The sequence below is a fragment of the Podarcis muralis genome, chromosome 13 (assembly GCF_964188315.1).
Source record: "Podarcis muralis chromosome 13, rPodMur119.hap1.1, whole genome shotgun sequence".
NCBI lineage: Eukaryota > Metazoa > Chordata > Lepidosauria > Squamata > Lacertidae > Podarcis > Podarcis muralis.
The window spans coordinates 31,617,587-31,645,523 of NC_135667.1; the positions used below are offsets into that span (position 1 = coordinate 31,617,587).

Below are 27,937 nucleotides of genomic sequence, written 5' to 3' on the forward strand. Positions count from 1 at the left end.
CCCTATCGTGCACATGCGCAGTGGCGCCCACGCGCCCACGCCGCCTCGGAGGGGTCCCGGGCATCATGGCGGAGCCGGAGGTCTCATCGCAGGCTAGCCGGGCCCCGCAGGCTAGCGCTCCCTCCGTCTCCACAGTGTCTGCGGCCACGGCTCCGCCGGTAGTGGGAGGAGGCGGAGCCGGAGGAAGCAGCAGCGATCCGGTTCGCCCGGGGTTGAGCCAGCAGCAGCGCGCGAGCCAGCGTAAGGCGCATGCGCGGAGCTTCCCGCGGGCAAAGAAGCTGGAAAAGCTAGGGGTGTTCTCAGCCTGCAAGGTACGGGGGCCCGGAGGGATCAAAAGACTGGGGATTCCTCCCGGCTACGTGGTCCAGCCATAGCTGCATCCTTTCTCTAGACCAGAAAAGATGTTGCAGACATAGAAGCTGTATTTGTTTGTCCGGGATGTTCGTTTACGTTTTTAATCGCCCATATCCTGGAATTCTATGGGCAAATGGCAACAGTTGGAAATAAAATGTTTTTGGATGTAAGGAGCTGCCTAACAAACCATGTGATCCACACTGTCTGCTCTGATTTTCTGGTAATGGGCCTCCGTGGTTTAAGGCAAGGTCTTTCGGATGACGCCTGCCTGAAATCTATTGCCTGTTGATGCCAGGGAGTGAACCTGGAATCTTCTGTTTATTATATTTTGCTCAGCTATAGCCCCATTTGAAAAATAATAATACAGTAATTATTATAATATGCATGTTTAGAAAACAATCATGAAATGAATCTTGAAATATGTAGTATCTCTAGCTCAGTTGGTAGAGCATGATACTCTTAATCTCAGGGTTATGTGTTTGAGCCCCACGTTGAGCAAAAGATTCCTGCATTGCAAGGGGTTGGATTAAATGATTCTAGTTTTCCCTTCCAACTCTTCTAAAGCCTTGTATCTGCCCCACCTGAAAGAGCAGTACTGAGCTTTATGGCAGGAAGCATGCCGTTGGTCATAGCTGTTAATTCTAATCATGAAATTCATTTCCACAAAAAATGAAGCTATTGCAGCACTTCCAATTGTGGTTAGTGCTATTCCAAATCATGAGTGGCCCCACTGAAGTTAATGGGCATGACAGACTAAGATTCATTAATTTCAGTAGGTCTACTCTTCAGTAGGAATAGCATTGGATACAACCCATTATGCCTGATCTAATACTAAATATGTGGATGAATCAAAGGATATCAGTATCTGGAGCTTGGTGATTGTGAGTGATGAAATGGAACTTGGCCTTTTCAGCTTCCCACTTCTGGTAGTTGTGCATCTCTGCTCAAGGATTCCCGTGTCCCTTTTCTGCAGTCAGGCAGATGAAGTCATTCCCACTGTATCTTTGCAAACCTCCTTTTGCAGTCATTTGCAGCAGCATAGTGATATGTGTGGGAAGCGACTGTGCATTCCGTAACAGGCACCACATAGAATGGCTCTGTTCTGCCTTAAAACAATAAGGGAACCGATTAAGTTGCATAAACATTTTTGCATCCCCCCTCCCCATTTTTAGTGGCTGTGATTTTATGGGAAGCAAAAATGGACACAGAAAGAGGGAGGAAGCACATTCCCATTGCCTTGGCCACCTGAGCCAACTTTCCTCTGTGCTGCGGCAGTTCAGCACACTGAAGCGGCAAGTGTCTGCTCAGACGCTCATCCAGGTATATAGGTCCTGCCTGTCTGCACTGTGTTGCTGTCTGTGGGGTGCATGCTGCACCTGCCAAAGCACATTCTGGCACAACTGAAGTCTGATAGGGGCTTCAGAGAGATGCCATTGCATCTCTGTTTACTCATACTGGTCTCAATAAATAGTCAAATCTGACTTGCTCTATAATACGTCATCATGTCTGCTGCAATAAATTTCTGATTGCATAGGATCTTGCAGTGAAGGGAAAAGAGGTAGCTCTGTACATTAAATAAAAAAAATTACAATGGTGCAGAAGCAGATCAGTAGAACAATGGCTGTAAACAGCCAGGAAAAATGAAGCCAAAAGGGGGTGAAGTTTGGTGTGTTTCCCCCGAAACCCACTCCAGGGTACATTTCACATCCCTTGAAAGCACCTTTTCTTTTTGCCTTAAACATGTCTGAGTGAAAATTCAGCATGGCTCTGCTTTTATTAAAGCAGCTTTTTACCTGTAACATGTTAGTTATGGTGTTCATGGATGTGAGCAATGCCCCAGTTTTTTCTACACATAGCAACCTTGCTCGCTCTCTCTCTCTTTCTCCCCACTCCTCCAGGCTAATGACTCTTGCAAATGCAATGGGTGGAAGAACCCAAACCCTCCCACAGCCCCCCGTATGGACCTGCAGCAGACGGTCACCAACCTCAGCGAGCCCTGCCGTAGCTGTGGGCACACGCTAGGTAACTCAGCAAGCCTCTCTCTCTCTCAGGCTGTTTTATTCCCAGCCCAGGTGAAGGCACTTGGGAGTCGGGAAGGGGACTTCCCCATCAAGTCTACCACCAGCAAAAGTGATGCTGTACTGTGAAAAATGCCCTTCTCCTCTGCCATATATGAAGCATCCTTTATTAGTTGCTTTTGACATCTGGTGGAAACGTGTTTTTGCCCAGGCATTCCCTGACCCATAAGATTGGACCCTGTTACTTCTGAATGCCTTCTTTTGGCTGTTCCTACTTTTATTTGTTTATTAGTATTTATTTTGACAGTTTATATACAGTACTGCTTAGTTATGCTTGTCTCTAAGCAGTGTACGAAAAACCTTCTTTTTAAAAAAAGGGTAGGTACCATGTCCCTGCTCACTTTGCCCACCAATCCCACTTACTTTCCCCATGGTGTGCAAAATCCCCACTCCCCCACCATCACCCCACTATCCTTATGATGAACTGCTACATAACAGCATCCTTACATTTGTATTATATAGTAAGGTAAAAAAGAAAGAGCTCCTGTTCTTTGGGTGCCAAATTCCATATTGGATATCAGACTTTATTTGGTGGTTATTTAAAAAAATAAATAAAAACAGTTTGTTTCATTTTTATCTCGGTCTGTCTCCATCAAACTCAGGCCAGTGGACGTGGTTCCCCCTTTCATTTTATATTCACGACAACCCTATGAAGTACAGTGGTACCTCGGGTTACGTACTTAATTCGTTGCGGAGGTCCGTTCTTAACCTGAAACTGTTCTTAACCTGAAGCAGCATTTTAGCTAATGGGGCTTCGCGCTGCTGCCGCGCCGCTGGAGCCTGATTTCTGTTCTCATCCTGAAGCAAATTTCTTGACCTGAAGCACTATTTCTGGGTTAGCGGAGTCTGTAACCTGAAGCGTATGTAACCTGAAGTGTATGTAACCTGAGGTACCACTGTAGGTTAGGATGAGAGGCAGTGACTGACTCAAAAGTCATCCAGTGTGTTTTGTGACTGAACTCACTGCCCTCTGTCCTACTTAAATACTCTGACCACTATACTGTACAACAGGGGTGGACAATGAGTGGTGTTCAAATGTTTGTGTGTATCATCTTTTATGACAGCCATACCCTGTACTTTAGCCAAAAGACGTCTCTCACAGAGATCATTACTATTATGGTCCTGGCACTGCTCACAGGACCAAAACGGGACCAAAAACTTCTAGGGTGGCCAGGTGCGGTCTTCCAGGCCTTGAGACTCTCCCTTAGGTCACACCCCTCACCAGTCCTGCTCTACACCCTCCTTGCCTGCTTTGCTTCTCTGAAATGTGATCTTGAATTCTTGAATTCCCTGAGTGGAAGTGTGTGTGTGTGTGTATCTTGAAATCTCTGGTTGCTGGCGTGTATCGTACTGTACAAAGGTAAGAGTTGCATCTATTGCTTAGATTTCATTTGCCTTTAGTCACACCCACCACTGGCCCGTGGCCCCCAGAATGTTGCCTGCAACGGAATGTGGCCCTCAGGCTGGAAAAGTTTCTAAAACTGAGTTTCCTGAAGTTGGGTCTCCAGCTATTTTTGGACTACAGTTCCCATCATCCTTGACCACTGCTCCTGCTAGCTAGGGATGATGGGAGTTGTAGTCCAAAAAACCCCCAGCTGCAGACCCAAGCTTGGGAATCCCTGTTCTAAAAAGACATGACACGTGAAGAAAAGGGAATGGGGAGGCCAAAAGGAGTTGTAGTCCAGCAACAGCTGGAGGGCCACAGGTGCCCCTTCCCTCCTGGACAGAATCTTGCACACAGCAGACCTATATAATGTAGATAAGCCCCATTAGTTGCTAGATAAAGAGAGTTATCTGGATGGTGGCGGGGTGGGAGGTGGATGGATGATGAGCCTTTGTTGCGCTCCATTCCATTTGGGTTAGACCATGACCTGATTTCTCTCACCTGCCCTCAGCTGACCATGTGTCTCACCTGGAGAATGTCTCTGAGGAAGAGATCAATCGGCTTCTGGGGATGGTAGTAGATGTGGAGAACCTTTTCATGTCAGTGCACAAGGAAGAGGACACAGACACCAAGCAAGTTTATTTCTACCTGTTTAAGGTGAGCTCAAAGAGGAATAGTGCATTGCAAAATGTCCACAGTGGTGGTTGGGGGTTTTCTGGTGGGGCAGGTGGTAGGGAGAGCAGAAACTCAGCTGAATACAAGGAAGTTCTCAAGATCTTTTAAGTGGCTATTTCACATCAATGCTTTGGTGGTTGGTAATACTAATGCAGAAATAACTGGAGACCAGTGTTGAAAAGTGTGGGAGCATAGGAAGATGTCTTGCATTGAGCCAGATCACCGGTCCTTTGAGTTTAGCATTGTCTGTGCCAAGGCTGGGGAGCCTATGGCTCGCCATTTGGTGTTGGGCTACCATCTAGTCATTTTTGAGCATTGGACATGATAGTTGGGGCTGCTAGGAGTTGGAGCCCAGCAACACCTGGAGAGCACAGGTTCCCCAGCACTGGCTGGCAGCAGCTCTCCAGTCTTTCCCGGGCCTACCAGGAGATGCCAGGGTTTGAACTTGCTATGCGCTGGCATGGAATTGTTGTGCACCTTAGATGGAAGCCATTCTGAACAGATTGTGGGCATCCCACATACCTTGGAACATCTTAGACAGAACTAGTAAAACCATCTCGAGGAGGATTTGAAATAGGAGCGACAGAAGGAATAGAAGAATATAGTATCAACGTGTTGGTATAAGAGAGAGAAGGTATTGTACAGCGGGGGGAGGAATTAAAACACCACGGAAAATGAAGTGGGAAGTCAAGAAAATATAAATTTATTAGGTATTGAAGTAAATATGTCAAACTTTTGAAAATTCAATAAAAAAATAATACAAAAAAAAAAAAAAACCCTACAAGGAAATAATGGGTGATTCCCCCCGCCTTTTTTCCTTTGAGATTAAAACAATTTCTTTCCCCCCTCTCCACAGCTCCTAAGGAAATGCATCCTCCAGATGAGCCGCCCGGTTGTTGAGGGCTCACTCGGAAGCCCCCCTTTTGAAAAACCAAACATTGAACAGGTAAAAAGATGCCTTGAGAGATGTAAAGTGCCAGGGTGCATCTAAAACACATGTTTGGCTCCCTGTGCCTAGAAAAGAAAAGGCTGTATTCCCCTCACGGAGCTACAATTCTCAGAGTAGTTTAATTAATCCCTCTTCACTGGGAACTGTGGGAATGGTTGCTCTGTGAGGGAACTAGGGGGGCTCCTAACAACTGTATAAATCATAATTTGGGGGGGTAGGGCTCAGATGGCAACCCAGTATGCCGGAGACCCCACAGAAGTGTAAGGCTGCTATAGCTCACCTGGCCTTCTGTTCTCCCTCTCAGGGCGTCTTAAACTTTGTGCAGTACAAGTTCAGCCACCTGCCCCCTAAGGAGCGACAGACCATGTTTGAGTTGTCGAAGATGTTCCTTCTGTGCCTAAACTACTGGAAGCTGGAAACGCCGTCTCAGTTCCGCCAGCGCTCACAAAATGATGATGTGGCAACGTACAAGGTTAACTACACCAGGTGAGCTGGGGGAAGCGAAGAAAGCAGAGCCCAAGTCTTAACTTGTGTCGGGAAGTTTTTAATGTTTGACATTTTATTATGTTTTTATATGTGCTGGAAGCCACCCAGAATGGCTGGGGAAACCCAGCTAGATGGACGGGGTATAAATAAAATAAAATAACAACAACTATTATTATTATTATTATTATTATTATTATTAGCAGCAGGGTTAATCTCCAATGACTCATTTGCATTGTCAAGTGTGGTTTGGTGACTTATTGATAAAGATGAACACCTCTGGGCAATTGTATTTCCATATTTCCTGAATAACTACAGCAAAACAACAACTCCTCGGTGCTTCTCAGATGGGAGCCAGAGGAGAAGGGAGGGAGCTGATCCTGCAGCAAGCAGAGTCACTTTTCATTCACCAGTGGAAGAAGTCATAGCGACTGCCCAAACTCTGCTGCCCTAATAATGAACGCTGCAGGGGAGTACAGTTGTACCTTGGCTCCCAAACACCTTGGGAGTCAAACGTTTCGGCTCCTGAACGATCGAAAAGTGAGTGTTCTGGTTTTCGAACGTTCTTTTGGAAGCCGAACATCCGACGGGACCTCCACAGCTTCTGATTGGCTGCAGGAGCTTTCTGCAGCCAATCAGAAGCCGTGCTTTGGTCTTTGAACGTTTGGAAGTCAAACAGACTTCCGGAACAGATTCTGTTCAACTTCCCGAGGTACGACTGTATATGGGACGTTCTGACCTCAGCAAATTTTCTTCTCCCTCTGGCCGCCTACCCCCGTTGGCTGATTTTTAAGAGGGCGTCTGAGATGGCCTGTACTCGTTCTTCCATCCGAGACAGTGCTGGATTGGTCCCCTAGTCCACACAGGCAGAGAGGAATGGAGGACTGCATTGATTCAATTGTATGTCAGGATTCTGCCCATTCACCTGGAGGCATGTGCGCTTGGGGAGGTAGAGGAGGTTTTCGAGGAAACCCAGGTTCGGAAAGAAAATGTTGGGAAACGCTGCCGTGACCTAATAATTCCATTTCCCCCTGTTGCGCTAATAAGTCCTCGCTGCCTATGACACCTCTCTGGCCTTCCCTCACCCTAGGTGGCTGTGCTATTGCCACGTCCCCCAAAGCTGCGACAGCCTCCCACGCTACGAAACCACCCAGGTGTTTGGGCGCAACCTCCTCAAGTCCACTTTCACGGTGACTCGCCGGCAGCTGCTGGAGAAGTTCCGCGTGGAGAAGGACAAGCTGGTACCAGAGAAACGGACCCTCATCCTCACCCACTTCCCCAAGTAAGGCCAGTTCCATGAAGCTACAGGAAAGGGGGCCATGCAGCTGTAGCGGGTTGGTACCCAGTTTAAAATAGGCCCATTGAAATTGATAGATTTAGTTGGATACAACACTTTGGGTGCAAAATGGCAGCTCTGAGGAGTCCGAAGGCATATTTCCCTCCCAGAGTTACAATTCCCAGAGTTCCTTGGGAAGAGGGGTTGATGGTTAAACTGCTCTGAGAATCATAGCTCTGTTTAAAGTGGTGTGACACTGACGGGGTGCCAACTGTAAGGGACTCTGGGTGCCTGAGCACCCATAAAATTGTTGTGAGTGCTCAGCACCCACACTGCAGGACCCCCAACACAATGTTTGGTGCCTTGGAAAGCAGCGGAAGTCATGTCCGAGGTCTCAGAACCTGACTTCTGGTGCCACCGGAAGTCAGGTGCCAAGGCCAGGGGGGCGCACATGATGTCATGTCACAGCATGACATCATGGGCACCCATAACCTAGGATCCAAGTCAGCTGTCCTGGGCACTAATATGAATGTACACCACCGATGCCTAAATCTGGTGCATGATTGGCCAGTCCCAATTTCTCATTCACTTTCATGATACTTTGGCTCCAGCTCATCCATGGGATTATTCTTTGGTGACACGGTGTCCTGCTAGGTTAGCCATCTCTTTAGCCCTCTTTAGTTTCCTGGGGACTAAGGCAATTCTGGGGGCCAGTAAATTGCTTTTTCCCAGTGACCTCTTTTGACCTGTTTTCAAAAAAGATGTGAGAATGGAGGCTTGAGGGAGACTCACTCACAGCTACATAAGGTTGAGCATCATCTCCATTTTTAAAAGGTGGGGATTTTAACCCAGGGCTAAAGCTTGAAGTCTCTGCCCCCACTGCATTGACACTGGGGTTCATAAGACTCCTGTATATGTTTTGCCCTGCTGATTCCCCTCCATTTCTCCCTGCCCAGGTTTCTATCAATGCTCGAGGAAGAAATCTATGGGGAGAGCTCACCAATCTGGGAGGCCGACTTTACTATGCCGGCGTCAGAAGGAACCCCACTCGTTCCCCGGCCAGGTGTGTATCTCTTGGAACCCTTTTTTGGCAGCCGTCTGTCCTCATGCAAATCTGTGACACAGCCTTATGGTGGTCAGCTCTGACTTGCAGGAGCTTTCCAAAGTGTCAAGCAGGGGTCTTGCCCAGTCTTGCTACCCAAGGTTGTTTTAACTGGTGATTTGTACGTGGGGCCTGCTGCAATCAAAAAGGGGGGAAAAACCTGTAGGTCTGCTCTGACTAGGACTGGCATTGGCTACAACCCATAAATTCCCAATCAACTGATTGGGCTGTGTGGATTGGGCTCTCTGTTCCCTATTCATTTTGTCTCAAGATCCTGAACATCCACATTACAGCAGTCCACTAAGCGTTTATAAATGACCATTGTGGGTTTAGCTTTCTTTAAAGATCCAGTCATATCCTCCAGCACTGTAGGAGATCCTGAAACACTCAAAGCTGATGGTCCTTAGACAGACACCCGAAGGTAGCATGACTGGAGAGGGTTGCAATTCAGCACTCGTGGGTGGGTGCTATCTAAACCTCAGTAAAAAGGGGTAACCCATGCATGCCACCCTGAGCCCCTTAAAATGGGATATTTTAGGTATTACGGTGTAAGTTGGCTGCTTGTTGTGGCTATACGTTATGTACCTGGGGCAGGTGAGGGTGGGTCAGACGATTCCTCCTTCATTTTCTGTTGCAGCTGCTTCGTGTCTTTAATAGGGCTGTGTGTTCTTGTTTTTTTCCGTGCAGCAATCAGCACCGTTCCCGCAGCCAGCACTCCGCTCTTCAGCAAATCTCTGAGCTGCAGTTCCTCCTTGGCTTCCATTAACCTGGATGGCAGCTCATTGGATTCTGTGCCAGGTAAAGCCTGTAGTGTAGACGTATCTGGAGAATGTCCAAGCCAAACATCTTCAGCGAAGGGTTTAATAATAAGCCCTTGCTAGGAGACATCTGTTTTTCCCTTTGCAAAAGTGTTTCTTGAACAACCAGCCAAGAGTTTTGCAAACTCAGAAGGTTTTGTACTGAATTAAAAGCCGTTGGTTCATTCCTAGCCTCCTTGAGCCTGGGGGCACAGCTGGAAATCCAAGAAACATGAAAATAAATCTTGCTAGATCAGGAAAATGCCCCAACTAGTCCAGCATTCTGTTCTCACAGTGGCCAACCAATAATAATAATAATAATTTATTATTTATACCCCGCCCATCTGGTTGAGTTTCCCCAGCCACTTTGGGCGGCTCCCAATCAAGTGTTAAAAACAATACAGCATTAAATATTAAAAACTTCCCTGAACAGGGCTGCCTTCAGATGTCTTTTAAAGATAGGGTAGCTGCTTATTTCCTTCACGTCTGAAGGGAGGGTGTTCCACAGGGTGGGTGCCACTACCGAGAAGGCCCTATGTCTGGTTCCCTGTAACCTCACTTCTCGCAATGAGGGAACCGCCAGAAGGCCCTCGGCGCTGGATCTCAGTGTCCGGGCTGAAAGATGGGGGTGGAGACGCTCCTTCAGGTATACAGGACCAAGATGCCTTTGCGAAGCCTGCATGGACAAATTGAGTGTAACAGCACTCCACACTTGAAGATTCCCAGTAACTGGCATTCAGAAGCATACTGCCTCCAGCTAGTTGTGAAATACCCATTTTGCAGAAGAAAAACTGAGGATGCTCAGAAGCCACCCACCCACTCTCCAGTGAGAGGCAAACCACCAACACGCTCCAAATAAATAAAACACAGACAAAAGAAAACAGGCAACAGATAAGACCCCCCACCCAAAAAACCCTCCTTTTTATAAATATAGATAAAGAAACATTGGGAAGGGGGCCCTGGTAGGCAGCATCTAAGGGAGCTGTGGTGCCCATGAGGGCCAGGTTTTGGAACCCAGCTCCACAAGTATTGTTTTACTCGCAATCCATTCATAAGCTATATTTAACCATGTCTTAAATTTGACACTGCAGCTCAAAGCCACCTGTCACGTAGGAGTAAAACCCAGAATCAGATTTATGCATATGCTGTTTGTTAAAAAAGAGTGAGAAGTTAACGTTTCTGGGAGTTACATCAGTCACTTCAGCCTACTATAATTTTTTTGGCATAGGCGTAGATAGAGCCTGAGGCCTCATTCCTTTTCCCTGTCGCACAGGCGAGAAGAGGAAGCTTCCAGAGAGCTTGACGCTGGAGGATGCGAAGCGGATTCGCGTGCTGGGTGACATCCCGATGGAGCTCGTAAACGAAGTGATGTTGACTATCACAGATCCAGCAGCCATGCTGGGACCTGAGGTATGGCAAGCAGGAGGGGCATAAAGGAGCAGATATTCACCAACTTTTTGGGAATCAGTTTTTAGTCTGAGGGACATGTTCTTTTTGGGGGCAACATTTCAGGTTTCATAGGCCGCTGCTGGCCAGGGCCAAAGGCAAATGTGAGCAGATCAGTGAACGTAAATTTTACCTTTGTGCAGCAGGCTAGTTTTTTGCCTGCACTCAACTGACTCCTCTTTATCCTCCATGCCAGGAAGCTAAGGGGCATTCATTGACACATTCCAACCAGACAAAAGACATTGGAGAAGGGTGCAGGCCCCTCAGAAAGGGGTATGGCCTGGGTAGAGTCTGTATGGCTAATAGAAAGGCTTAGTAATGCACATTTGGCACAGAATACAGCAAACCAATCTCAGCAGTTGTCATGCTAATTGCATGGTTCAGTTCCGGCCCGTTGCGTGAACCCAAGCAGATCTTCAGCCTCACATGAAATGAGATACATGAAATAACATTATCTTGAACTAGTGGGTTTTTTTTGGTTAAAAACATCAACAAGAGGTCCTCGTACATCAGCATGGTGTAGTGGTTAAGAACGGTGGACTCATAGTCTGGTGAACCGGGTTCGATTCCCCACTCCTCCACATGCAGCTCCTGGGTGACCTTGGGCTAGTCACACTTCACTGAAGTCCCTCAGCCTCACTCACCTCACAGAGTGTTTGTTGTGGGGGAGGAAGGGAAAGGAGATTGTTAGCCGCTTTGAGACTCCTTAAGGGGAGTGAAAGGCGGAATATCAAGTCCAAACTCTTCTTCTTCATCATCATACGTGGAGGAAAGTACCTAAACCTAAGAATGATAATACACACACAAAGCAAAGAGTGTAGCATAATGAAACATATCAAGCATTCCTTGGCTAATTAAAGCTTGGTGTTGCCTTCGATTTGCATACCAGTCCACATACACTTCCCAAAGATTCAAGGAAAACAATTTTCTCTGACCTTATCTTCCCTTAATTAGTTTGTGACGCCTTCCAAGTTGTTTTTTTCCAGGTAGGCAAAGCCATGAGTCAGGCACAAGTTAATCCCATCATCCACAGACCACATACAGGTTTTAATTTTTTTAAAAAAATATAATGGTCCATTTCATTCAGACCTTGCATGTTAGCATTAACGAGTTCTGCCAGTGTTCTGTTTTTCCTTTGCTCCCAGACCAGCCTGCTCTCCGCCAATGCAGCCCGGGATGAGACGGCCCGCCTAGAGGAGCGCCGCGGCATCATTGAATTCCATGTCATTGGCAACTCGCTCTCGCAGAAATCCAACAAGAAGATTCTCATGTGGCTGGTTGGGCTGCAGAATGTATTTTCACACCAGCTGCCTCGAATGCCCAAGGAGTACATTACCCGTCTGGTTTTTGATCCGTAAGTTGAGCAACGGCCCTGGTTCGTCAATGGTTGCGGGTAGGAATAGGTGTGTCATAAGACAGGTGCTGTATTAACACCACAACCCCCCCCCCCCCCGGCCCAACCCTGAGTCTTTAGAATTGGGAAAACTTAAAAATCGGTGCAGATTTATCGAGTAAAGACTCGAAGAATATGAACATAGGGACTTGTTTCCAGAACTTTCAACAAAAGGTTTGCCGACAAATTAGGATGTGAGCCGAGCCTCTGTTCAACAGCTTAGTCCAGTGGTTTCCAACCAGTGTGCCATGGCCCCCTGGGGTGCCTTGAATGATGGTCAGGGGTGCCGCCGGCAACACTGGACTCTGTGCCTCTTTCCTTCCCTCCCTCTTCTGATGCCCTCTTGCATCTCTCAAAGGCTTGCACGGCAATTCGTTGCAGCAGCCCTGGCTACAAGTTCCCCAGATAAACGGTGCCTCTGGGGCTGGCCAGGGGGTGCTTCCCAGGCCTCTGTGGGGCAGTGTAAGGAGGCCTCTCTCCTTGGGGCAGGGTGGGCAGGTCAGAGACCAGGGGCGGCAGCTGCGGCTACCCAGAGGAATCCCGGGGGCGGGGGGGGGGGGGAAAGGATGCTGAGGTAACCCTCCACAAGGGAGGGGTGAAGGACTACCAGCTCTGCAGGCAAGGGGTGCCAGAACAGGGCTGATGAGCCCCACTGTTCGGTGCTGCAGAAAGAATGCACAGTGGTACCTCTGGTTGCAAACGGGATCCGTTCCGGAGGCCCGTTCGCAACCTGAACAGAACGCAACCTGCGGGTCGCAATTCGCCGCTTCTGTGCATGTGCGTGACATCATTTTGCGTGTCTGCTCATGCGCGAGTGGCGAAACCCGGAAGTAACCCATTCCATTACTTCCGGGTTGCCGCAGGACGCAACCTGAAGCAAACGTAACATGAGGTATGACTGTAGTTGGTCAAGGGAGCCGTGGACTCAAAAAGGCTGAAAACCTCTTGCTTAGTCTCTTCTTTCCCCCTCGCTGTACTGTGCAATATCGTTTGTAAGTACGGTGGTACCTCGGGTTACAGACGCTTCAGGTTACAGACTCCGCTACCCCAGAAATAGTACCTCGGGTTAAGAACTTTGCTTCAGGATGAGAACAGAAATCGTGCGGCGGCAGCGCAGTAGCAGGGGGAGGCCCCATTAGCTAAAGTAGTGCTTCAGGTTAAGAACAGTTTCAGGTTAAGAACGGACCTCCAGAACGAATCAAGTATGTAACCAGAGGTACCACTGTAAGTTGGCCGGACACAGTTCTGTCGCAGCATTCTGTGGTTGACACATCCTGCTGAAATGCCACCTGATTGACAGAAGAAAACCATGCTTAAACAGAAAAAATAATTCACAATTCCTTTCTTTTAGTGTTCGGCACAATATATAGCCCAATGCCCAACACTGCTGTTTCCATCTTGACAAAAAGGCTATTTTTGGTGTTAGAGCAGGGAGGAGGACTCACTGTGGCCCCAGTGGTCAGGAGCTGTAGGGACTTGCTGGGAGTTGTACCCAAAAGCACCTCGATGGCCACTGGTTCCCCATCCCTGTGTTAGAATGCTTGCGAACATTCTGCAGCAGCTCACTTTTCCTGGGTTGTAGGCAGAGGTGGCCTGCAGGTTTGTTGTGCCATACTGCCAGTGGTGCCTCTCCTGGCTATTCTGATAAAAGGACAGAGGGTTTATCCGTGTTCAGGCTTAACCTTGTGTAACAATCATTCCTGCCTCCCTGGATAATTTCAGTTTGTTCAGGTGGAGCAGGGAAAACAAAGTAAGATCTCTCAAATTTCCAGGATTCCACAAGAGAAGCTCAGACTGTTTAAAGTGTGGGGGGCGGGATTGTTTGCAGATTACAGGCAGTCACTGTTTGTTTGTTTGTTTGTTTGTTTGTTTGTTTGTTTGACTGATTGATTGACTGACTGACTGACTGACTGACTGACTGATTGATTGATTGATTGATTGACTGACTGACTGACTGACTGACTGACTGATTGATTGATTTATATGCCACCTTTTTCCTCCAAGGAGGTCAAGCTGGTGTCCATTCTTCTCCCCCTCCTCATCTAGTCCCCACAACAACCTTGTGAGGTAGGTTAGGCAGAGAGGCAGTGGCTGGCCCAAGGTCACCAAGTGAGCTTCATAGCCAAGTGGGGGGTTTTGAACCCTGGTCTCCCACGTCCTAGTCTAATGCTCTGACCACTATGCAACACTGCTGTATATCCCTTTATTCAATTCAGTCCAGGAAAGGTATAGAGTGGGATGAGAGAATAATGATGCTCATAGGAATATAGGAAGCTGCCTTATACGGGACTGAATCAGTCTGTAGGCCCATTTTGCCCAGAATTAGCTATGCTGGCTGGCAGCAGCTCTCCCAGTATTTCAGACAAGAAATCTTTCCTAGCCCTAGCTGGTGATGCTAGGGTTTGAGCCTGGGGCCTTCTGCACGCAGAACAGATGCTGTGCTTCTGAGCTTACGGCTCCTCTGCAGTCCAGACACTTCCATTCATTGCTCTGCTTTTCTTCACAGCAAACACAAGACTCTGGCACTGATCAAAGATGGCCGAGTGATCGGCGGCATCTGCTTCCGAATGTTCCCCACCCAGGGGTTCACAGAGATTGTCTTCTGTGCTGTGACGTCCAATGAGCAAGTCAAGGTAGGGTTGCTGGAGGTGGATTGTGTTACGATGTGGGGTGGGTGTGTTTGTGTTATGTGTATGTGTGAGTCTACCTGGCCAGGAAGGGCAATAGCCCAAGGCAAGGGGTGGAATTGAGCTCTACAGTAACATTCGAGATCCTGCAGTCGATCATAAACAAGTGCAAAGCTTCCAGAAAAGTGGGGGCAAATTTAGAAAGCATTCACCATTCCCGCCCTCTAACTGTATTGCCGTCGTCGTTAATAAAGAAGTTGCTCTGTGAATGGAGGGCATATTGGGCAGGAATATGGGGAAAGGGATAGGCCAGAAATGGGTTCCTTCAAATTATTTGTTTTGTTTTGTTTTGTTTTGTTTGTTTGTTTGTTTAGCTAGCTATATAACTTGTAGAAGACATCTGAAGGTGGCCCCGTCTAGGGAAGCTTTTTAATCTTTTTATTATGTTTTTATATGTGCTGGAAGCCACTCAGAGTGGCTGGGGCAAACCCAGTCAGATGGGCGGGGTACAAATAATGAAGTTTTTATGATGATGATTTCATTCCAGGGGACTCCTCAATTATCCCAAAAAATGGTTGGGGAAGGGTGTTTAAATGTCCCACTCAAGTAAACCACACTGCACTTATATGCATGTTGCGTCTACATACCCATACATTGGGACCTGCAGCTTACTGTGTGGCATTGCTCAGAAGTATTGCTTTTAGCATGCTCAGTCCACACTGAACTGTTTCCTCTCCCGTTCAAGTATGATAGGTATGTATCTGTCTACCTATTATACTGATACCTCACTTTAGATTCTTAATGCCAGAAGAATGGTAATTTAATTTCCTCAGAATTTTAAAATTTCCCCCTCAGAATTAATTAAAAATCAATGGTAATTTAATGTGCCCATGCTTATGGCATTCGCTGTTCCATATTTATTACCTCAGAATTGGCCATTACTTACCCCAGAATCAATTTTAAATGGAACTCATTTAATTTTGCCATGCTTAATGATATTCTGGGTCTTCCTGCATGAATCCTCAAGTCATCAGATTCTTTCCCCCCCAGCGGTTTGCCACTCTCATTATTTCCTCATTCCCTCTTATGTCTCCTTGTAGGGTTATGGGACCCACCTGATGAATCACCTGAAAGAATACCACATCAAGCACAGCATCCTGTACTTCCTCACCTATGCTGATGAATATGCCATTGGCTATTTCAAGAAGCAGGTACTACAGCATTGCTGATGAAGGTTTATTTAGGGCCAGCTTTTGCCTTCATGGTTCCATAAAGAACTCAGAAGTGCCTCTCCAGTGGTCTCTGTGACAGGACTTGCAGTGAATTTATAATGGTTATTGAAATCTTGTTCATTCTGTTGTTGAACTGAGGCACTGTCAAGCAATTCCTATGAGGTATATTGTCACGTGGTACTGCTTTGAAACTCAATTTTGTTTGCCAATTGAATTTATTACCACCTGTAGTTTGATATATTAGGTTGGACCCAGACTTAATCAGTTGTCTTTGGTTCATGTTAAAATCAGTGGGACTTAAGTAGTGGCTAATTTGCCCCATTAGGGACGCGGGTGGCGCTGTGGGTAAAACCTCAGCACCTAGGACTTGCCGATCGCATGGTCGGCGGTTCGAATCCCCGCGGCGGGGTGCGCTCCCGTCATTCAGTCCCAGCGCCTGCCAACCTAGCAGTTCGAAAGCACCCCCGGGTGCAAGTAGATAAATAGGGACCGCTTACTGGCGGAAAGGTAAACGGCGTTCCATGTGCTGCGCTGGCTCACCAGATGCAGCTTGTCACGCTGGCCACGTGACCCGGAAGTGTCTGCGGACAGCGCTGGCTCCTGGCCTATAGAGTGAGATGAGCGCACAACCCTAGAGTCTGGCAAGACTGGCCCGTACGGGCAGGGGTACCTTTACCTTTACCTTTTAATTTGCCCCATTGGTTTCGGTAGGGCAAAAGTGTTGTGCAGCTAACTCAGGCCCTATATGTACTATACATTTAGAGTAGTCACGACTTCCTGGGAACTGTAGTTTGTAAAAGGTGAGAGTTGTTAGAAGACCCCTGTTCCCCCACACAGAGCTACAGTTTCTGGAGTTTCTTGGGAAGAGGGATTGAATGTTACAACAGTCTGGGAATGGTAGCTTTGTGAAGAGAATAGGGGTGGCCTAACAAATCTTAACAATCTTAACAAACTATAGTTCCCAGGATTCTTAGGGGGCAGCCATGGCAGTTTAAAAGTGGTGTGATACTGCTTTAAATGCATAGTGCAGATGGGGCCTTAGCCTGGTTCCAACTGTTGTTATGTTGGCTGCATTGACAGTCTTTTCTGTTAGCTGCTTTTTGGTTTCCTTTTGAGAGAGAGAAGTGGGTGGTTAATATTAAGTGAAATGAGAAAACTGCCACCTGCATTTTCATGGCTGGCCTGTGGGACTGAAGAAGAAGAAGAAGAAGAGTTTGGATTTGATATCCCGCCTTTCACTCCCTTTAAGGAGTCTCAAAGCGGCTAACATTCTCCTTTCCCTTCCTCCCCCACAACAAACACTCTGTGAGGTGAGTGGGGCTGAGAGACTTCAGAGAAGTGTGACTGGCCCAAGGTCACCCAGCAGCTGCATGTGGAGGAGCGGAGACGCGAACCCGGTTCCCCAGATTACGAGACTACCGCTCTTAACCACTACACCACACTGGCTCTTCACAGTTCTGTGCAGTTGCTCCCCAGAGGACTTTCAACCTAGAACAGAAAGGTGCAAGTCAGGGCTGGCGATTGGGAAGACCCAGTGATTTTTTTGCTTAAAAAATATTTATGAGGTGCCAGTACCCGTGGTGTTAAAGTGCTGTGGGTACCAACACAAAATGGCTGCCAAGGGCAACAAAAAAAGAGATGTTGATACTCCATACCAGTGAGTTTTTCCACATAAAAGAGCCTGTGCATGTCTGTGGGGAGGCGAGGCATTCGCTTTTGGGCAGGAGAAGTCCGCAGAGCTTTCAAAAGCAAGTCTTTGACTCTGAGTCTGCGAATCTCATACATATAGATGTGAGTTTTGATGTGCTCAACATGTACCAGACTAGGTATGCCTTATCAGTTCTCAATGCCAAAGACAGTGTACATTTAAAAAGTGCACGTGAGAGACTTTTTCAGTGGCGCAATGCAGAAGGTGGTTGTTTTACACAGAGCTAATTGAGCATGCTGGAGCCTTGGCTTTTGAGTCAGCATTCCCTCCTCTTCCATCCTCGTAAGGACTAGATACTTCCATTGTGTTGGGGAGGGAAAGAGGGAGCTAGGGTCAAAGCTTTCAGGCAAGAGGTCACCATCTCAGTGCATGAATAGGTTCATGGTTTTCTTTGCTAAGGTGTTGTTGTTGTTGTTGTTGTTGTTGTTGTTATTATTACAGTGGTACCTCTGGTTGTGAACGGAATCCGTTCCGGAGGCCCGTTCGCAAAATGAAAAGCACGCAACCTGAAGTGCCGTATCTGCGCAGGTGTGCGGCGTGATTTGGTGCTTGTGCGCATGCGCGATTTAGTGCTTCTGTGCATGCACAAGCGGCGAAACCCGGAAGTAACCCTTTCCAGTACTTCCAGGTCGCCGCAGGACGCAACCTGAAAAAAACGTATCATGAAGCAAACGTAACATGAGGTATGACTGTATTACTATTATTATTATTATTTGTTCTGAAAAATGAATGGACCTTTCATGTCTGGCCTCCAGGGCTTCTCCAAAGACATCAAAGTCCCCAAGAGCCGATACCTTGGCTATATCAAGGACTATGAGGGAGCCACCTTGATGGAGTGTGAACTGAATCCCCGGATCCCTTACACAGAGCTCTCTCATATCATCAAGAAGCAGAAGGAGGTGAGGAGGTAGAAAAGGAGAACAGCGAAATGTGCAATTGTTCCCAGAATTCAGTATTCAGAAGGTTACCAGTGGCCGCTTTGAGGAGGGGCTGTAGCTCAGTGGTAGAGCATCTGCCGATGACCTCAGGCTCAGTCCCCAGCATCCCCAGGTGTAGGGCTGGGAAGGACCTCTTCAGGAGCCACTACCTGCCAGTGTAGACAGTTCTGAGCTAGATGGACCCAATGCTCTCACGCTGTAGAAGGCAGTTTCCTGTGTACCCCATCCCGAAGTAGAAATTATTCTGAAACAAAAAACATCGTGCACTATATTTGCGTCGAATTCGGAATGTCGGCAACCCAGAGAAACGTGCCTTTTTGATTCTGGCCTGTCGCCTGCAAATACACAAGTTTAACCAGCCCTTTGTTGGGTGATCCGTTATGGCCTTTCCCCTGGAGCTGGTCCTGCAGGGGTGTCCTGTGGGGATGGCAGTCCAAGGTGCATCACCTGCTCTCTTCTCCCTACAGATAATCAAGAAGTTGATAGAGAGGAAGCAGGCCCAGATCCGCAAAGTCTACCCCGGCCTCACTTGCTTCAAGGAAGGTGTTCGGCATATCCCTATCGAAAGCATACCAGGCATCCGTGAGTGCAGCTGGGTGGTAGCTGGGTAGTCTTTGGGAGAGAGCATGGCTTGTGGCATGAATAGTGCTGTGATAGGAGCAACTTCCTCCATGATCTCTGGCAGCTTCCCCCCAACCTGTGGCCTTCCAGGTATTTTGGACCCCAGCTTCCATCAAGGCCCAGCCAATGTCTCCAGTTGTCAAGGATGATGGGAGTTGTAGTCCAGCAACAACCACCAGGTTGGGGAAGGTTGAATTTGGGCGTGCCTTTTTCTCACCTTGCACCCATTCACTGCTTTCAGTCGTCAGGAATTGCCTCCACGACAAGCTTGTTGAAAGGGTTCAGACTTGGGGCAAACAAGATGCCCTTGTTAGGTTCTTATAAGAGGATTAGACCAGTGTTTCCTGGACTTGGCTCTCCAGCCGTTTTTGGACTACAACTCCCATTATCCCTAGCTAGCAGGACCAGTGGTCAGGGATGATAGGAACTGTAGTCAAAAAACAGCTGGAGACCCACGCTTGGGAAACACAATGGACTAGACAAATCCATGGAGGACAAGGCTGCCAATGGCTAGTAGCCACAATGGCTATGTTCTGTGCCACTGTCGGAAGCAGCATTTCTCTGAATACCAATTGTTGGGAATTGCAGGTGGGCAGGGTGCTGTTGCACTCATGCCCTGCTTGTGGGGTTCCCACAGACATCTGGCTGGCCCCTGTGAGAGCAGGACGTTGGACTAGATAGGTCATTGGCATAATCCTTTGTACATCCTTGTGAAGGCATGGTGGCAGATCTCTAGCAGAAGAAGCCAGTAATTCTCCTCCCCATTGCCTCCACCATGATGGTGCCATACTCCTCTGTTCTAAAGAGGTACCTATTTCAGCGGCTTCATTGCCTCTCTCCTCCAGAGAAGACCAACCAAGGAGTGTGTGATGTGTCATGGGGGCAGGGTAGAGGGCCTTTTATGATCCCCAGCAGGTCCCTAATTTGGGGTCACATTGGCCGTGTTTTGCTTTTTTTAGCTGTGTTTTGTTCCCTTCAGAGTCTGGTCAACAGCCAGGTATAAAACTGGAGAAAATGTTCTCCCCAGGTGACACTGTGGACTCTGGTGGATTTTCAGCAAAGGACATCTATTGGGGACGTGACCTCAGCCAGCACTCACTCATCTGGGGTTAGGAAGGGAGGAATGTCTGTGTTGGAAGATAAAAGAGACAGGGAAATATGAAGCCCCACAGTTAACATATTTTTTCCGTGTATAACACGCCCTCATGTATAAGATGACCCCTATTTTTCGAACCCCAAATTAAGAAATCTATATGGGGGGCAGCGGAGATCGCCCTGAGTTGTTGAGGTTTTTGGAGGGAGGTCACCCTTCTGTTGTTGGGGAGGTTGCTGTGACCAATCGCCCACATGCCTTGCTGCACCCACCAATTGCATGCCACAGCCCCTGCAAGCCTCACTGCAGCTGCAAATCGCACACTCACTCTCCGCAGCTGCAGCCGATCGCCCGCATGCCCGCAACCCCCCTCTCTGCATTCACTCTCCATATATAAGATGGCCCCCAATTTTTGCCCATTTTTAAAAAAAAGCAAAATACATTATCTTCTACGTGTACAAATGTGGTGTTTTTTACAAATTGACTCCAGCGCTGTGGGGGCTGCTTGCTTGCTTGCTTGCTTGCTTGCTTGTTTGTTTCTGAGCTGGTCCTGGGTCATTTGTTACTTTTGCAATGATACAGGGACTCTCCTTCTTTTCCAGGTGAGACAGGATGGAAGCCCTTGGGGAAGGAGAAAGGGTAAGTCATGTGACAATTTTCATGTTCTCCCCCTCGCAATGCTTCCTCTCTCTTGCAGCAGCAGCAGCAAGATCTTGGTCCTACCTTAAGAGAGTCATTCAAATCTCTCTTATTAGCTGATGCTGTAGACTGTGAATTTCTCTTGCAGGAAGGAGCTCAGGGATCCTGACCAGCTGTATACAGCCTTGAAAAACCTCCTAGCGCAAATCAAGGTGACTTGTCTGAATGACAATTTGGTGGGGTGGGGCGGTGCAGGGAGTTGGTGGTGCAAGCAAGATTTCTCCACCTGATGTAGTGGAGAAATAGTTGCATGTTGCAGTCCTAGTTTCGCGGTATTGTCCAACCCACACTTAACTGGGGAAAGACATCCTTACCCAGCCCATCTTCAGAATATGTTTGGGGCATTTTGGATTTGTGTGTAACAGGGGTGACAAACTGAATCTGGTTCAGAGAACTGAATCCCTAATTCACCTGCCCACCAGCAGGCTAGCTTTGAAAAGGTGGGTGGGAGTGTTCACCTGTCAGTCACCTGACATCAGGTGATTGACACACCTTCCCAAAGTTCACTGTAAGTGTGCGTCAGCTGGTCGGTAGTTACAGCAACTGCCTTTGAAGATACACTTGGAGCACACCTTCAGAGGAGCTCACTGCAGCAGCCTGCAGAGGAAAGAATCCTGCATTCAAAGGAAGCAGTTTGGATCAAAACCACTTCCTCTGTGGGCTCGGACGGGACCAAATTGGACTTGATAATTAGGCTCCTGTTCTGGAGGTTTTCTGCAACTCATGGAGTGAATGGAGGCAGATTGTGGGTGGTGTAAGGGTCTTTTGTTTTACACTCATACAAGTTTTGCAAGATGCACTAAATTTTTTTAAAAAAGCTGTTTTGTTGTAAATGCAAACTGAAAACTTTTTTCAGGCTCCTGCCCACTTATTGTTTTTCCTAGCTGTTTCTCTGGCCTCAAAAGATCAACCTTCTTGTTTAGCTCACACACACAAATTTTCACAACAACAACAACACTTTATGAACTGGAGACCATTTCCAAAATAGATTAAAGACCGTTAAAAAAAAAAAATCTAAACAGGGAGAATAAAGCTATTCCATTTATTAAAACCGAGGTTCATAATGTGTGCATGCTTTTGAGTTACACAGAACTCTTCCTCTGGCTGGCTGTTTAAAAGGGTAAAAAGGGATAAGAGGTTTTTTTAAATGTTTCTGACTGAGGCCTGCCCACTGCCAACATCACAGTTTCTCTTTTTAATCTTCTTTTAACTTCTAGCCAGAGAACTGTGTTACTTGAAAAGCTTTCACACCATGCTGTGGATCTCAGTTAGTTCTAATAAATGTATTTAATCTCCCTGTTTTGGAAAGGTGGCATTACTGTTCTAACTAACTGGCTCTTTTTCTCCTTTCTGGCCAGACCCATCCCAGCGCCTGGCCGTTCATGGAACCGGTCAAGAAATCTGAGGCTCCAGACTACTATGAGATCATCCGTTTCCCCATTGGTAGGTAGTTTGACTTGGCCCTTGGTTAGAGGATTGATAAAAGTAAGGTGGAGTCAGTATGGCTGTTGTGAAAATATTTCAGATGGCAGAATTGATGGAGATTAATTCCTGGATCATAATCGTGCCACAGGGGTGAAGGGTGTGGATTTCAGATTCCTGAGACTTGGCACTTTTCTGTTCAATACATTAAAAGAGTTCCTAATTCTGCTAAGGGCAGAAATGAGCTTAGAAAGGTAAATTCAGTGTGATCTTGACATTTTTTTGCTGCATTTGCTCGTGCATCTGTGGTTAGGAAGAGGTGGAGACTGTTGTTCATTACATACTGCGTTGCCCCATGTATAATCCCCCAGGGATAGATTTCACCCCCAAAAAAAATCTTCAGAGAGTTTCCTTCTTACAGGAATACAATTTGGAAAGGGATAAACACACTACATAACGTTTTTTAATTGATGTAAATATTTGCACTATACTTTTAAATCATTATACCACTTGAAACAGTTACGGCTTCACCCCAATGCATCCTGGGAACTGTAGTTAGTAAGGGCTTTAAGAGTTAGTAGGGTACCTCTATTCCCCTCATAGAGCTTGCCACTCTCAGAGTGGTTTAACAATCAACCCCTCTTCCCAGGGAACTCTGGGAGCTGTAGTTCTCTGAGGGGAATAGTGTCTCATAACAACTCCCTTAACTAACTACTGTTCCCAGGATGCCTTGGGGGAAGCTGTTTATAGTTGTATGATACAGCATGGGGTCCATTGTGCTGGGGACACCTGTGCTGAAGTGTACTTCTTTGTATTTCTGTATTTTTTGTGATGACTAGTGGTTTTAGCAAATAAATCTGACTAGCACCTGAACTCAGAGCAAACAGCCACAGACATCCCTTAAACAGCCCTGCTCTTCTTGCTATAATTTGCTTTTGTGTCTTTTTCCTCTTGTGCCCCCCGCTCCACCCGGTCTACTTCTCACATAAGCTGTTGCCCATTTCTGTTGATTATGAACAGAGTTTCATGAGCAATGAAGCCATGCATTAGCCACATTTTTTTTTACTATACCCTGCAAAAGTTCCAGAAGGCTAGCTTCGTTAATCTGTTGCCACAAACCCAACAGAGGGTCTTGTGGCACCTTTATAGTCGCATACAGCAAAATAGCGTGCAAGGATTTACACTGGCAATACAGAACTTTCTTCTCCCTCTTCACTGTCTCCAAATCTGTTCCAGGGGTTGGGAGAAACCCTAGAACAGATTTAGGGGGCTCCTGGGGGGTGGGAGTTTCATTGCACAATCAGAAATCCTTCCGCTGACAGAACTATTTCATTACTGCTCTGTTGAATAAAGCTTGAATCACATTTATTACTGAAAAGGCTTAGTGATATCTCAACTGTAGTCCTAAACTGGTAGACATATATATATTCATGTGGCTGCTGAGTTTGGAGAGGAGTGAGATCAAAGTACAGTGGTACCTTGGTACTCGAAAGGCTTGGCTCCCGAACAAATTGGCTCCCGAATGCCGCAAACCCAGAAGTAAGTATACCGGTTTGTGAACATTTTTCGGAAGCCGAACATCAGACGCAGCTTCCGCTTGAGTTCAGGTAGCTCCTGCAGCCAATCGGAAGCCACACCTTGGTTTTCAAACGTTTTTGGGAGTCGAACGGATTAAGTTTGAGAACCAAGGTACCACTGTACCACAAAAAAACAACCCTCAGTGGCAATTATATATAGAAGCAAAATGGTTCCATTGATAAATGACAAAGCAGTGTTGATGATAACGCAAACATCTTGGTGTACTGGTAAGCTAATTGTGATAAAAACCCACTACAGTGGTACCTCAGGTTAAGTACTTAATTCGTTCCGGAGGTCCGTTCTTAACCTGAAACTGTTCTTAACCTGAAGCACCACTTTAGCTAATGGGGCCTCCTGCTTCCGCTGCGCCGCCGGAGCACGATTTCTGTTCTTATCCTGAAGCAAAGTTCTTAACCCGAAGCACTATTTCTGGGTTAGCGGAGTCTGTAACCTGAAGTGCATGTAACCTGAAGCGTATATAACCCGAGGTACCACTGTGTCTTGATATCAAGCCACGTGCAACAGAATGGATGAATTGTGATTAGCAGTTTCCAGCTAGAATCTATTATTATTATTATTATTATTATTATTATTATTATTTATTTCTTTGAACTGGTGGCTCTTCCTGCACAAGTGACCTTCTCCCCTCCAACCCCCTTGCTTCCTCCCCTGCCTCATCAGACCTCAAGACGATGACGGAGCGGCTCAAGAACCGCTACTACGTCACCAAGAAGCTGTTCATCGCCGACTTGCAGCGCATAATCACCAACTGCCGCGAGTACAACCCCCCCGAGAGCGATTACTGCAAGTGCGCCAACACCCTGGAGAAGTTTTTCTACTTCAAGCTCAAGGAAGGGGGCCTCATCGACAAGTAGTAGCATCTGGGCTTATTTCCCCCCACACCTCCGTCCTTCCATCTTGTGGGGACTCTCTTCCAGCTTGTGGCGAACAGCTGGCCGCTTCTGCTGCCTTTTGCCGCGTCTCACGCACAAACCACATCTGGAGTTGGCTGGATAAAAGAGCTTTTCCTTTTACGTGAGGGGGCGTGGGATGCGCACGGGTGCCATCTCTGTTGCATGCTTCTCCTTGCCCCTGAACAGACTGGGATCTGCCATCGGCCCTCTCGAATTTCCGAGCCTTATCACTCCATCCGTTGGGTCTTCCTTCTTAGAAGAGAGTCGTGTGGGAGATCACCCCAGAAAAAGATTATGGATCCTTGCATTATGGATCCAAAACATGTAACAAGGGAAGTGAGAAGCCCTCTTCCCCGCCCCCATTTTTCTGCATATGTCTGTGGGTTTTCTTGTGCTTCCATGTGTTGGGAGAGTTTTTCACCTGCTTGCACTTCATCCTTGCTTTAAGATTCAGCCATTTCTTCTTGACATATGAATGTAGAAAAGGAGCACTTGAGAGGTAGAAGAGGACCAGGAGAGTTGGGGAGACTTTATTACAGACTTCAGCAATAAAGAGGTTTCTTTCCCCACCCCCCTCTTCAAAAGCCGTTGATGGGACCATGAAAAACAGAAGCCCTCCTTTTTGTTTTTGGCTAACTCACAACTTCCCACTATCCTGTTTGAATGCTGTTGGCCTGTCCTGTAGAGCTGTGTTTCCCAAATGTGGGTCTCCAGATGTTTTGAAACTACAATTCCCATCATCCCTGACCACTGGTCCTGCCAGCTAGGGATGATGGGAGTTGTGGTCCAAAAACAGCTGGAGACCCACGTTTGGGAAAAGCCCTGCTGTAGAGGAAAGGACCCCTTTTGAACCTTACTTAGGCTAAATTGTGACTGCATTCACCAGGCAGCTCATTCAGTTTTCACGACTTTCTCCTAAAAGTTAAGTTCCACTTTATATCTGAATTTTACCTGACTTAAAAGCCACTTCCAGAACTTTAGTGCTCATTTATGTGTAATTTGCTTTGCGGGGGGAGGGTCTGTTTGCAAATGATGTGGAAATAAGTGCTAAACTTGCCCTATACTTTCCACAGTGGTTCCGGAAGTGGATATTACACTGTGTGAAAGTGCAAATACAATGTGGAAAGTAAACTTTTAGGAAAACGTCGTGAAAATTGAATGACCTGCCAGGTGAATGCAGCCGGTATATAGCTGCAGGAGGTGGGCAAACAAGTAAAGGATACGGGGGGGGGATAACCCCCTTGCTCAGTTGCCAGATTTTACCCTCTCAATGCTTACCAAAAGCCTGATACTGGATTGGAACTTTACACCCCACTGCTTGATGGTGGTAGTAGTAGTAGTAAATTCTCTGCATACCAGACCAGAATTAGCAGGTCTGTGACCCCTCCCCACTGCTGGACACCCCGCTTGGCTGTCTGATCACTCTATCCACAACGTATGACCCATTCCTGATTATTTTCTGTCCTGCACTTACATCCCCACACCTATTTGATCCTCTGCATCTGAGTTTAGTCTTCATCTCTGCACTTAAAACTTTTGCACACAGACATTGTCCCACCCACTCTGTCAAGAGTAGCCAAGCTTTGGTGGGGGAAAATAATCAGGAACACAACTCAGTATCAGTGGTGTCGATGATTCCGTCCCTCTCATTGGAGCTCCACCCACCCGCCTGCCTGTCTTCAACACGCACTTTCCTACGCATATATCTGTGAGTGTCTGCCATATTTGCTGTTTCTCATGCCTTGGTTTAAAGGAGGTACAGAGAGGGTCTTTGTTTTCTTCTTCTGAAATAGAGGCAGCCAGTTTTGCTGTTAACCAGATACTTTAAAATGATCATGGTGTTCTGATGACTTGCGGTAAGTTGCCAAGTTGGCACAGCTGCTCTCCTCAGGCGCCCTATAAATTTTGTGATGCTTAATATCTGTGCCACCATGTGGTGCAACAAAATTATAGCTCAGTTGTTTTTCTCTTGGCCATGAGAGTACAATTGTGAGGACATCAAACGCCCTAAGCCAGGCATGGGGAACCAGGGCCCTCGAGACTTTATTGGACTCCAGTTGCCATCAGCCCTAGTCAGTGAAGCCCAAAGGTCAGGGGGTGATGGGAGTTGTAGTTAAACAGCATCTGGAAGCCCCACTCACCCACCCCATATGAAGAATTGCAGGCCTTTGTTGCAATAATTTCTGGGGTCTGGTGGTGAGAAAAACAAATGTGTAACACCCTAGATCAGCTTTTTTCAACCTTGGGTCCCTAGATATTGACGGACTGCAACTCCCATCATTCCTAGTCAAGCATGACCAGTGGTCAGGGATAATGAGAGCATCTGGGGACCCAAAGTTGAGAGAGGCTGCCCTAGAATAGTGGCATTTTATTGGTGGCCTGTATATTTAATACAGGAAGTATAAGCTGCCCATCCACACTCACTTTTTCCCTTCCAGCACAGGTGTGGGGAACATTTAGCCCCCTCCCATCACCCCCCGCCATTGACTATACTTGCTAGGGCTGATGGGAGTTGTAGTTCAGCAACATCTGAAGGTTCCCCACATTTCAGTAGGTATGGGGTAATGGGAAAGGAGGGTTGGAAAGTTGGGGTGGATGGACAACTAGATTGTGTTTAGTTATCCAGCCTGCTTCAGGGTGATTTGCCCAGGTGGAATATACTCTGTTTTAAGTGCTTGCTGCCAGTGTCATCATTTCGTTGGGGCTATGTGCGTCTGGTTAACACTTAGCCTGGGATATTCGGTGTAAAACGTAACCCCCTCAGCTGCAAATTTGAATAAGAAAAAAAAAGTTGCTTTGTGAAGTAAGTCAAAGATCTTCCACTTCATCCCAGTCTTTTCCTCCAACCTTGTGCATGCTCATCACCCTTCCTCCTCTCAATTACAGAGGAGATTTTTGTCCTTTAAGCCTCTGAGGAACCTTATAAAAGGGGCATGGAGGGGGGGGGGAAGCATTTGAGTGACGATCCACTTGCCTTCTCTTAAGTGACTGTTGCCTTATGTCCACCACATTTGTGTGCTTAACCTGTACAATTGCAGGGCCTGACTCTACCACTCTGGGCCTTTCAATAATGTTGTCATTCCATTTTTTAAATACATAAAAGGAAAAATAATAACAATATGTCTGAAATATAAAAGGTGTGTTGCTTTCTTTTTTGACCAACTATTG

At 47.0% G+C, this 27,937-nt stretch overlaps 1 protein-coding gene across 1 annotated transcript; it reads left to right on the plus strand.

The window, feature by feature from the left end:
• Positions 1–13: 13 nt before the first annotated feature.
• KAT2A (lysine acetyltransferase 2A) lies at positions 14–27,905 on the plus strand. Its single transcript, XM_028703767.2, is given in 19 exon segments — positions 14–52; positions 54–311; positions 2,253–2,376; positions 4,328–4,473; positions 5,348–5,437; positions 5,745–5,926; positions 7,014–7,205; positions 8,156–8,262; positions 8,989–9,099; positions 10,372–10,508; positions 11,690–11,898; positions 14,444–14,570; positions 15,665–15,775; positions 18,260–18,403; positions 18,910–19,024; positions 20,759–20,795; positions 20,944–21,007; positions 22,214–22,298; positions 24,537–27,905. Coding segments are annotated over 19 exon segments (2,472 nt in total). The 3' UTR covers positions 24,731–27,905.
• Positions 27,906–27,937: the final 32 nt, after the last annotated feature.